At 39.5% G+C, this 12,644-nt stretch overlaps 1 protein-coding gene across 1 annotated transcript in view; it reads right to left on the bottom strand.

Moving 5' to 3' along the window:
• Stx17 (syntaxin 17) overlaps positions 1–12,644 on the bottom strand; it is a 53,991-nt gene that overhangs the window by 29,194 nt on the left and 12,153 nt on the right. Inside the window, exon 3 of the mRNA XM_028882768.2 lies at positions 7,407–7,472. Coding sequence (XP_028738601.1) covers positions 7,407–7,472 — 66 coding nt within the window. The remainder of the gene's footprint in view (positions 1–7,406; positions 7,473–12,644) is intronic.

The following is a 12,644-nucleotide window of genomic DNA, read 5'->3' as shown; positions in this document are numbered from 1 at the left end:
ATAAGAACATATCCTCACTTATTCAGATTAGTAACTAAATTTAATAACTAGTCTCTTTTCCCACTTTGTTCAGAAATAACTCCAAATTCCTGTCTAAAGCTTAAGATATAGTCAAATATATACTTCTCTATATGGATGATAATTGTAAAAGCAATTATTCTAAGTTAATTGAGAATTCTAAAAAATGGCTAATTATGTATTTGATGATTAAAAGATGAGTGGCTATGCATATATTTGCCTTCATTAAATATTGGTTTAGGATTCCTAATATGTTTTTATAACATGCAATTTTGAGAGCAAATTGTGTACAGCAGAAAACATTTGGTATCGTAATAATTAATCAGATTTCTTTACAAACACAAGCACAAGTCCACTGGTAAACATTTAAATACCACAGCAAACATATTCTAGACATAGTATGATTTGCTGCTAAGGGCTCCAGAGTCATAACTATTTAATTAAAATAAATCTGGACTATTCTTTATTTGTTCTGTTTACCTCATAAAGGTTATTGATAGTATGATGTTTCACATGTTTTAGTATCAACCAGTACTAAAAATAATGTGTAAATATATTTTAAACTAATAACCAAGTATTAAAAAGATTGAAAGTCACAGAAGAACACTTGCCTAGCTTGCATGGCACTCTAGGTTCAATTTTCAGCATGAGGTTGGGGGAGCAGGCAAGGATACTAAAATGTCAAAGGGAAAAAAGGGACTTAGTTCATTTATTCAAGTATTTAATGAGCATCTACTATTATGTGTTAAGGGCCATATTTCAATGCCTATCCATTTGAGATAATAGTAAGAGATTATACAGAAAATATGACTAAACATGGGAATTGATTCTCAATATGGCAGTGGTTCTCAACTTTCCTAATGCTGTGGCCCCTTAATACAGTTCCTCATGCTGTGGTGACCCCTAACCATTAGATTATTTTCAATGCTATTTTACAACTGTAATTTTGCTACTGCTATGAATCTTAATGTATCTTAATAATATTATATATAATATATAATAATAATGAATCTTAATGTATTTGCTAATGTTATGAGTCTGATATGCAAATGGTTTTTAGGTAACCCCTTGGAGGGTCATGACCCACAGATTGAGAACCACCATACTATTGCATCTTGTGGGAGCCCACAGAGGTTTCTCAGTGAGATCTGAGTTTGCTTTACCCAGTGGGGCTGCAAAAGGGAATGACTTGACCATGTGTGTGATTACTAGGTATGTGGAAGGGTCTGTACTTGGCTGTGCAATGGGCTTTGATCTAGCAAGGGGAAGGTCTTTTGCCCTGCCCCTTGGCATGTTATAAAAAGCCCTTTATAAGAGACAGAAGGGTCCACTGGGTATTGATCCAGGTCCTCCCAAAGCTATCCTATGTTTCTTTCCTCTTGTTGGCTAGGCCTACCATTCTATCTAATATTTCTTATTCCTCTCTCCTCCTCATAGGAACCCTTTAAAAGGTGGGAGCAAGCCTCCCACAGCATCTAACTAAGCCTCTAGAGCACTGAGACCTGGACTCCTAACACTGCCACTAAGTACTTCAAACACCAAGATTCTCAAATTCCTTTAAAAACTATATTTTAGACAAGCACTAAATGTCTCTGCTCTTCTCGTTTCTTTTATCGAAAAAAAAAAAATTACCCACTATCCAGAATCCAGATAGATAATTTTTATAATACATTTCACAACTACTCAAATACTGACTTTCATTAACTCTTCCCAAGCTTTAAATCTCTAAACAGCTACTGAACTGACGGTTTGCACTGTCACCCAGCCAGGACCCCTCCAGGCAGAAACTAAGAGATACTTTTCATAACCTCTGTTAGCAATCAGTGTTCCCAATGTGTGTTAGGATTTAGAGGGAGACAAGAGACACTGCTTTTCAAAGCATTTATTATAGGGCTAGGGCTATGCTCAGTTGGCAGCATGCTTGTTATGTAAGCATGAGGAGGTGAATTCAGATCTCCAGCAGCCACATAAAAAAGCCAGGCACAGTGGCACGTGCCAGGGATCCAGCACTGCGGCGGCAGAGACAGGAGGATCCCTGAGGCTCACTGGCCAGACAGTCTAGCCAAATAGGCAGGCTCCAGGTTCAGTGAGAGACTCAGTCTCAAAAAATAAGGTAACTGAGAAAGACACCTGACACTGACCTCTGGCCTGCACACATATCCACACCCAAAATATTCATTTTACACTTTTATAGGATGGGTCAGAAGAGTGGATGAAAGTAATGTGATTATATAACCCATTTATAACTAAATCACTGAATATCTGCTGTTATTACATGGGCTGTGTAGGTTCTTGGCACATATGACTGACAATCTTACAATCATCCCCAGAGTTAGGGACCATTATGTTAACTTGAGGAAGCTCAAGTTCAGAAATTGTATGTAACTTGTATAAAGCAAACTGTCTCATATGATTCAAACTATTAATTTATAATTTGAATATAGTATAATGACATTTTACATCCAGAAAAATAGAAATAAAAACAGAGGGGAAGTGAACACAGGTCCCACCCTTAACCAGGAAGCAATTTGCAATTGATACTGCTGGCAAAGGGAAAACCAGTTTTTCTACAAGAAAGTATCACTGGGTACACGAGCCACACCCCAGGGCAGGCCCCATGCCCAGGAGTAGTTGGTCAACACAAAACTGACTCAATGGATTTTGTGTACCTTTTATTTTGTTTCATTTTCTTGGTTTTTCCTCTTACTGGATTTTTTTTTTCTGAGAGAGATAGAGACTATGAAGTCTAGTGGGTAGAGAGGTGAGAAAAATTTGGGCAAGAGTTGAGGGAAGAGATGCAATAAGGTCAAAATATACTGTATGAAAAAATTTAAATAAAAGAATTCTTTTACAGAAGGAGATGTTTTGTTTTATACAGTGTTTAAATTGTTTTTATTTTAAGTGTGTGTGTGTATGTGTGTGCAGTCAGCATGCAGAACAATCATGCAGCTATCAGTGGCAAATGTTTCTCCTGACATTCTCAGCCATGGCAATTTTAAAAGGATATATTTCAACAAGCTTTTTTTTTTTTTCTTTTCAAGTCAAATTTCTCTGTGTAGCATTAACTGTCCTGAAACTCACTTTGTAGACCAGGCTGGCCTCAAACTCAGAGATCTGCCTGCCCCTGCTTCCCAAGTACTGGGATTACAGGTGTGTGCAAACACCACCTGGCTGAATAAGTTTATTTTTAAGCAACTCTTTCAAGTGGTCAGTAAGCCAGATTAAAAAAAAAATCAAGTAATCAAAATAAAATAGGAATCTGAAAATATGGTGATACTGTAAGAGAAGAAAAAAAAATAAGTCTCAAAAAGTTGAACTAGAAAAATAAAATCCAAAGGGATTACAAAAAATTATTAGAAATTATAAGAGTTTAAAAGTAATTGGCTATAAAAATCTATTTATGAAAACTAACTACATGTGTACATTGACCAAAAATTTAGAAAGCCTAATTAAAAGAAAGTCAATATTCAACACTTCTCTCTACATACACACACACACACACACACACACACACACACACACACACACACACACTGTAAGGTACTTAAGAACAAATTAACTAGTATCCTGTATAGTAGTGTACACCTGTTAATACTAGGGGCAATAATACTAGGGCTCAGGGCACAGAGATAGGATGATCAAGATTTTGGGGCCATCCTCAACTCTATAATTTGTTTAAGGTCAGTCTGAGCTATATAACATTGTATCTCAAAAATAAAGTTAATGAAGTAGTTTGAAACAAAATCTTGTTTATCATCATATAAGTATGGAGAAAAGTACTTGCACAAGATACCAAAAGCATAAAACATAAAAGAAAAGGTTGGAAAATTAGATCACATAGGAAGTCCTTTGTCTCAAAAGATGAAATAAAAAGTGAAAAAAGGAAGGTTTTACAGAAACCTAATTCTGATAAATCTGGAAAACCTGTAACTTGTTTCTCCAAAATAGAAAAATGTTTTAAATCGCAAACTGGCCATGAACAAGCCTATACACTAAATCCAGAGCAGAAATGAATAAAGTAAGGAAACACATGAATCTAACAAGTTTGATCTCATTACTTCAATGGCACACATAAATCTTTTATGCCAGATGGAGGCCAATAATGTCAACATGATTTTAAAAATCAGTACGCAAATTCTCTGACACAGTCAATATCTCAATCAAATCATGTGATTATTAGTGAAACATTAAACAGTCAAGATGGTAAGAAGCCCAAGTCATAATAATCTCATTAACATTAACACGCTCAGGACCACTGGACCTACACTAAACCTTGATGGCACCAGCACATGGGATCCAGGAAGAGGCAAGTGCCACCTCTTCCTTAGGCCTATAATCTAGTTACCATCTTGTACAAACAAGTCATACTTCCATCTCAATCTCAAACCAATCTGCTTTTCTCCATCTTATTTGCAGCTACTAATGGCTATTCCTAGCACTTCTGGAACCTAGGGACATCTTGTATTCATTTAATACAATCTCAATTTTCACTATATTGCAGCTATACTAATTTAAATATATGCTGAATCAATTTAATTTGTGCATATGTGCTTGTGTGTAAGGTAAAGAACAACCTCTGGTGTCAGTTCTTGCCTTGCACTGTTTTGCAAGGTCTCTCTTGTTCACTGCTACACTGAATTCTCCTGACTAGAAAGCCCAGAATCTTCTGGAGGACTCATCTGTCTTTGCTTCCCATTTTGCTGTAGGAACGCTGGAATCATGGACATGTACTATGGTGTCTAGCTTTTGATATGGGTTCTGGGGACTGAACCCAGGTTCTTAGGCTCATTTTTAACCACTGAGCCATGCAATCTGAGTTCCACCATTCAGTGAAACAGAGACTGGCAACCCTTTTTGTAGGGCCAGGTAGTACACAGCTTAGACTCTGCAAGCCATATCGACTCTGTTGTTACTATTCAACTCTGCATTTGTAATATAAAATAGTAAACAGACAAACAAACGAACAGACAGCTGTCAGGCCAGGTACAGTCTGGGAGTCAGTTTACTGACCCTTACAGTAAAATAGAGTGTATACAGTTTGTACATGTATGTGTAACCCTTTGTGTGGAGTAGAGGTCAGCATCTGTTGGGTGTCTTCCTCTATTCCTCTCTACCTTATTTTCTGAGACAGGGTCTCTCACTGAATCTGGAGCTCACTGAGTATCTAGACTGGCTGGACAGCAGGTTCCAGAGATCCGCCTGTCTTCACTAAGGTCACAGATGCACGCCACACCTGACTTTTACACGTGCTGGGGCCCTGAACTCAGGCTCTCATACTTGCACAGTGGTCATTTTACCTACTGAGCCAGCTCCCCAGCTCCCATAACAAAATATCTTCAAATTAGAAGGAGGGAGAGGGAGACAGAGAGAGGGGAGAGAGAAGAAGGGTGGGACGAATGAAAAAAGTCCATTGCAAAGTCTGGGGAATCAGGTGATTCAGATTTTGAAGGAATTACACACAGAGCTGGAAAGCACTCACTCTTGAAAACCAATTCCAAAGGGAATTCTACACCTGGTGAGGTTTTCTACAGTGAGGGTTTTTGACACACAGTTACTTAATCCTTTACCTCTGGGTGCTAACCAACAAAACAGTGGAGGAAATATGGAGGAAAACCAAATATCCATGAAAACTCCCAGCTCCTGCATAGAAACATCCCAGGGAAGTTCCCAGCCATGCATCAGACAGAGTCCACACTGGAACTGGGGGATGAAGGGCTTAGGGATTGAACTTCCAAAATAAAGAATGGGACACATATATCTAAACACATGAAAATATCATCGACAGCAATATAAGACATGTGGAACATTTTAACACAACTCAAAAATACACTGAGAGAAAGCTAGGTAATTAAAAATAAGGTTGTTATTAACTTCAAAAAATAAATAAAGGGATGGACTGTATTCCACTATATTTGGCTTGGCAGAAAATAATGCCCTTATAATCAAAACAATGAAGTACTGAGTGCTAACTGAACCAAGGGACTGTCTATGTGCAATTATAAAGGAGAAGGGAGACAGGAGAGCGAAGTGGGAGGCTAGAGCTCCACCCACATGGCAGAGTGAAGAGATGGTGTCTAAACCACACAGCTACACGGGCTAGTCAGTAATAACAAGGTACCATGGAAAGGAGCCAAAGCCTTCACATTGGATTCTTCCAAATAGGTCTTAAAGATAGAGAAGTGTGGGGGTTCTGCCTCTACTGTATTGTTCTTTCTTTAAAATTAATGATTGTATCTTTTCAAGATATACATTTTCTTACTTATTTAGTGTGGGAGTGCCTGAGTGCCATGGCACACATATGGAGGTCAGAGAACAACCAGCTGGAGTCAGCTCCCTCCTTCCACCGTGTGGGTCCTGGGATGGAACCTGGGTGTCAGGCTGGGTGACCAGTGCCTCTACCTGATGACCATCTCACAGGCCCTGGGTATAATACTGTTTTTTAAAAGCTAGTTTAAAATAATTAGAACTTATTTTTTAAAGTAAATAACTAAATATGGATAATACATTTCATAGGTAGAATTTTTTTTTTTTTTTGGTTTTTCGAGACAGGGTTTCTCTTGTGTAGCTTTGCGCCTTTCCTGGAACTCACTTGGTAGCCCAGGCTGGCCTCAAACTCACAGAGATCCGCCTGCCTCTGCCTCCTGAGTGCTGGGATTAAAGGCGTGCGCCACCACCGCCCAGCTAGAACTTATTTTTTAAAGTAAATAACTAAATATGGATAATACATTTCATAGGTAGAATTTTATAACTCTCAAATTATAGATGTTGGTGTCTTACAAGTACAGCTACATAACATACATGAAGAACACACACAAGAAATATTTGCACAAGGCATATGTGAAAAACTTTTACCCTTCAAAGCAATTTTTTTTAAAAAGGTTAAAACTACAAGTAGCATTATGTCAACCAACCAATTAATTAATACAACTTGTGAAATACTATAAATTTTGTAAGGTTTTTGGATAATGTATTAATTGTAAAAATATAAGTTAATCTATTATTCCTGAAGGAAACTAGACAACATGAAATGTGACTCAGCAGTTCCCAGTAAGACAGTAACAAATATACACAAGAGGTCAGCTAGGAATTAGTAAACTGAGCACCCCCTCTTCAAAGCCTACAAGTCCTAAAGATCTCAAACCTGCCACTTTCTAGCCGGTGGAATGCACAGCTGACCTCATGAGATGGAGCCCAAACATGGGTGCACTAAAAATCCTGCCATTGCCTCAGGAGTGTGTGAAACGGGAATGGACTCTGTTTACACTTGTCTCATCTCATACATCTTGAAATGAGCATTTTAGATAAAGCTTATATCATCCTCAATTATTTTAGCAAAATTTTCTCAAGACTGTCTTTTTCTACTGATTTGCCACACACAGCAGCCTTACCTGAACAGTGCGCCCTGCATTGATGTGCTCTTCATGCAACTTGTCCCAAATTCTGCACCGTTGATACTATTAACAAAAAACGAAAAAAGGGGAAAGTGCTGAGTTTCCCATCATGACACCATGTCCAGTTACCACAAAAACCTTTACTGCTCTACTCAAACATAACAGGCAGGGAAAGCAGTGATTTTTGTAATGGTAATTAACTTTCTGAAGGTTTTCAATATTACATTTTAAAAATTTAGAAATGATGGTAAACAATAACACAAAATAGTATCAGACCAAATTACTTTTTTTTTTTAATCAAAAGAAAGGTTTGTCTTTGTCTATCTACAAACTCTCTGGGGAAAGGAAACCTAGTGAATGAGGATAGAAAAGAAGCTGGAAGATGAACAGCATTCCTTACACATCCTTACTACATACGTAGAATTTTAAGTGTTTGTTAATAGTGATGTTAAATGTTAAAAACTAAGATCAAAAATTTTTAAAAAGCAATAAAATCCCAAAAGCAGGCAGAAAGAAAAAGATGCTTGCGGTGCAGAGGAAGGAAGACAGGAGTGACAGAAGTCTCTGATAAACCAGCCAGAACACACTGGAACAACGTGCAGGTCACAGAGAGGAGACACACTCAACTACAACTCCCCCAGGGAAGTGAAGGAGAAGCATCTGCACACATACACAGTAGCTGACGTCTGTCACCAGTGCACAGACACTGTGAGAAATGCTGATGGGACCGGACAGAACTCCGACTCTCCACAAAGGAACCAAGTGTATAGACAAATGGTAAGCACACAGATAAATATCAACTTTTTCATTATTTCTAAACTCTGAGGCTGGCAAGATGGTTCAGCAGATGGGTGCCAAGCCTAACTACCTGAGTTCCATCTCCAGGACCAACTCCCACAAGTTGTCCTCTGATCTCCACATGCCAACACAGCACATGTGCCTACACACACACACACACACACACACACACACACACACACACACACACACACACACGGTAAGTATGGATATTCTGAACCATAAGGCAGCTGCTAAAAAGTAATCCACACAGATTACATTATACTTAGTGGAGAAGGACCCTTCTCTAAGACTGGAAAGAAGGTGAAGATCTGATCTTACTAGTCCTAGTCACTAGCACACTAAAAACTCTAGTCAGCACTCTAGGGTAAAACCAAAGAGAAAGGGAAGAATGAAGGGAGGAAAGGAGGCAGGGAGAGAGCTACAGAGGAGGAGGGAGATGGGGACAGGTGGAGAAAGATCAGAAAGAAAGAAAACTGTCTTCATAGCTGCCAAGACTGACTACACAGAAAACACTACATCATCTGTAGAAAAGCTACACAGCATTAGTAGACGGACCAGTGGTTAAGGGCCATAAAGTGAGGATTACTCACATAATGAAGATAACATCTACTCCAGAGTGCAGATAAGGGTAACTGCCTCACCTTGACTACCAAATATTAAAAATACAAAGACAGGAACAAACATGAAGGACAACAGGAATGTTCTAAATCTAATATACTAGAAATTATTGATGGGCAGTGCCTATGCCAAAGGCCTGGGTAGGTTAATTCACTAATTACATATTCCACTTTTGAGCATCTACCTTGTGCATAGGATGTTTTTCATATATATATGTGTTTGTGTGCATGTATGTTGTACATATGTGCTTACCTTGTATGAGTGCACATGTCAGGAGGTGTGAATGTATGTGCACAGAGTGTGTAGAGCCAGATATTAACATCAGTTATTGTTGTGGTTTGTGTGTCTACCTCAGTTATTCTCTACTTTACTTACTAAGTCAGGGTCTCTAGCTGAACCTGGAGCTTGCTGACTTAACTAGTCTAACTAGCCAGCTTGCCATGGTTTGCTGGTTAGTTTTTATGTCAGCATGACACAAGCTGGAGTCATCTGACAGAAGGGATCTCAAATGAAAAAAAAAAAAAAAAGCCCCCATATGACCATAAGGTCAGACTGCAGGTAACTATAGAACATTTTCATAATTAGTGACTGATGTGGGAGAGCTTGCCCATTGTGGGTGGTGCTCCCTTTGGGCTGGTGGTCCTGGGTATTTTAAGAAAGCAGGCAGAGTCAGCCGGTAAGCAGCATTCTTCCATGGCCTCTGCTTCAGTTCCTGCCTGCTTGAGTTCCTGCCCCAACCTCCTCAGTGATGGACTGTGACCTAGAAGTGTAAGATAAAGTAAGCCCTTCCTCCCACTTGCTTTTGGTCATGGTCTTTATACAGCAATAGAAACCCTAACTAAACTCCTGGAAATCCCATCTCTGCCTCCTCAAGTTCTAAGATTACAAGCAGACTACCACAACTGCTTAACTTTTATGTGGCTACTGGGAACCCAAACTCTGGTCTTCATGCTTGTTTGACAAACACTTTATTTACTGAGCTATCTCTCCAGTCCCATCACATAATATCTCTCTCCTTACTATGATCTTATGCAATTATAATTTCACTATCATAAATGTCTGGAAACGCAGACATTTGCAGCTTTGTTCCAAACAATAAAACATGTGTGTTAAGTCTGTAAAGGTTAAGGTCTCCTCCATAGTGCTGTGTTAAGATGGGGCATTTCTATCTGAGGTGAAGGCATCAGTCAGAGCATTTGGAAGTACCTGAGCTGGGGTCTGAACAAAACACCACGCTTGAATGGCAGCAGATGGTGAGGTGTATGTCATTAACAGATGTAAGACAGAAAGCAGAACTGTTCATTGCCTTTGTCCCCCTTCTTTACTGAGGAATTCACCTTCAAAGTAGAAAAGCACTGACAAGATCATTAGGAGGAAATTAAGTTGGCTATGAATGAGCATGCCTGCAATCTCAGCTAACCAGGTAGCTGAGGCAGGAGGATTACCTGAGTCAAAAGTTCAGGACCAGTTTGGGTAACATATGGAGACACCATCTCAACAACAAAAGCAACAGATTTAGGCATACAGCCCAGAGGTGCAGAGCTTGCCTAGCATTTAAGAGGCTCTATGTCCTGTCATCGGCAAATCCAACCACTTTCCCCTAAAAAAAGAAAAGAAAGGAAACCAAGAAAGAGTGAACCTACTCACTTCAAATGAGTTCAAATCAACAGGCAAAAGAAAATGATATCTGAGTGAACTAAGAAACCTTGCAAACACTTCTGTTTATTTATGAAGAACTGGAAAAATTCCTAATATTTGCAAATATTGACCTAATTTTCACAAAGAATATATATATCTAAAAGACTTGGGCTATAAATATTAATGTAAATCTTGGGGGAAGTCTTTACTTGATTAGTAGAGAGATGGCATGTGAGAACTTAAGGAGCTGGAGGCCCTGTCCCTTCCTGTCCAGCATTCTCACTGATGACTTCAACTGTCAAATTCCCAGGTGACATAAACAAAGAAGAGTTAACATAGCTGGAAGATCACAGCTGCACTTGGTGAGGACTACAGTAATGCACATATGAGGCTCTGCACTGGAGCTGACAAGAGAAACCAGAACAGCACTATCTGGCTCCGTAGCAACCAGGTCACAGGAATTACAGAGTGAGCAATAAGAAGTGGTATCCAGAGAGGACAAGTGTTAGGCTCTGCATTCATTCATTCCATGCCTCTGTTAGAAGCACACTCTCAAGTGCATATAAGTTGGACACATGTACTAACATAGCAACCTCCAAGCATGCAGCTCAACTGCTCGAAATGTCTCTCCCTCTGCGAAGTGACACAAAGTAAAGTGTGATGTGCAGGCCTGTAATCTCAGCACTAGGAAGCTAGGAAAGGAAGGTCATGTGTCAAGGCCAGTTGGCGCTACATAGTGAGACCTTGTCTCAAAGAGCAAAACAAGGGCTGGTGAGATGGTTGAGCTTGCCCCTAAGCCCAAGACCTGAGTTTAATCCCTAGGAGCCACACCATAGAAGGAAAAGAAATGATTCTGAAGGCTGTCCTCTGACCTCCACATCCCCCTGTGCCATGTATGTCCACACACACACATAAATAAATTAATAACTCTGGAAAAAAAACCCTAAAAACAAAACAAACAACAATACTTGACCTGTAAAGCTACTGCACGACTAAGTGCCATAACATACAAAAACTTGTAACATAACTCTCAACAAAGGAAAGCAGCAGCCTTTGCTACTATTGTCATTATTTGTCCACTTATCAAAGAGGCTATTGAAGAGATTACTGTCTCGATGGCATTATCTCTTCTTAAAGTGAGTTATAAGAAAAATAAAGAGAGAATTCTCAACATAAGAATCTCAAATGGCCAAAAGACATTTAAGGAATTGCTCAACATGCTTAGTCATCAGGGAAATGCAAATCAATACAATTCTGAGATACCATCTTACACCTGTCAGAATGGCTAAGATTAAAAACACTGAGGACAGATTATGTTGGAAAGGAAGTGGAGTTAGGGGAGCACTCCTCCACTGCTGGTAGGAGTGCAAACTTGTACAGCCACTCTGGAAATCAGACTTCTCAGAAAATTAGGAATCAATCTACCTCAAGACACAATGATACCACTCTTGGGCATATAACCAAGGCATGTTCAATCATACCACAAGAACACTTGCTCAACTATGTTCATAGCAGCATTATTCGTAATAGCTATAACCTGGAAACAACCTAGATGCCCCTCAACTGAAGAATGGATAAAGAATATGTGGTACATTTAAACAAAGGAGTATTGGTCAGCTGTAAAAAACAATGACATCATGAAATTTGCAGGCAAATGGATAGAACTAGAAAATACAATCCTAAGTGAGGTAACCCAGACTCAGACAGACAAACATAGTATGTACTCATTCATAAGTGGATACTAGATGTAAAGCAAAGAATAACCAGACTACAACTCACAGCTCCAGAGAACCTAGCTAACAAGGAGGACCCTAAGAGGGACACATGCATTGCCTTGGGAAAAGGAAACAGATGAGATCTCCATGAGTAAACTGGGGGCAAGCGGGGGCAATAGAGGGGAGAGGATGGGAGAAGATGGGATGGTCAAGCTGGGGGAGGGACAGAGTAGGAGAGCAATGAAATAGTTAATCTTGACAGAGGGAGACATTATGGGGTTAGGGAGAAACCTGGTACAAGGGAAATTCCCAGGAATCCACAAGGATGACCCCTGTTTAGACTACTAGCAATAGTGGAGAGGGTGCCTGAACTGGCCTACCCCTGTAATCAGATTGGTGAACATCCTAACTGTCATCATAGAGCCTCCATCCAGTAACTGATGGAAGCAGATGAAGAGATCCA

The sequence above is a fragment of the Peromyscus leucopus genome, chromosome 2 (genome assembly GCF_004664715.2).
Source record: "Peromyscus leucopus breed LL Stock chromosome 2, UCI_PerLeu_2.1, whole genome shotgun sequence".
NCBI lineage: Eukaryota > Metazoa > Chordata > Mammalia > Rodentia > Cricetidae > Peromyscus > Peromyscus leucopus.
This window is presented reverse-complemented; position numbering and strand designations above follow the sequence as displayed.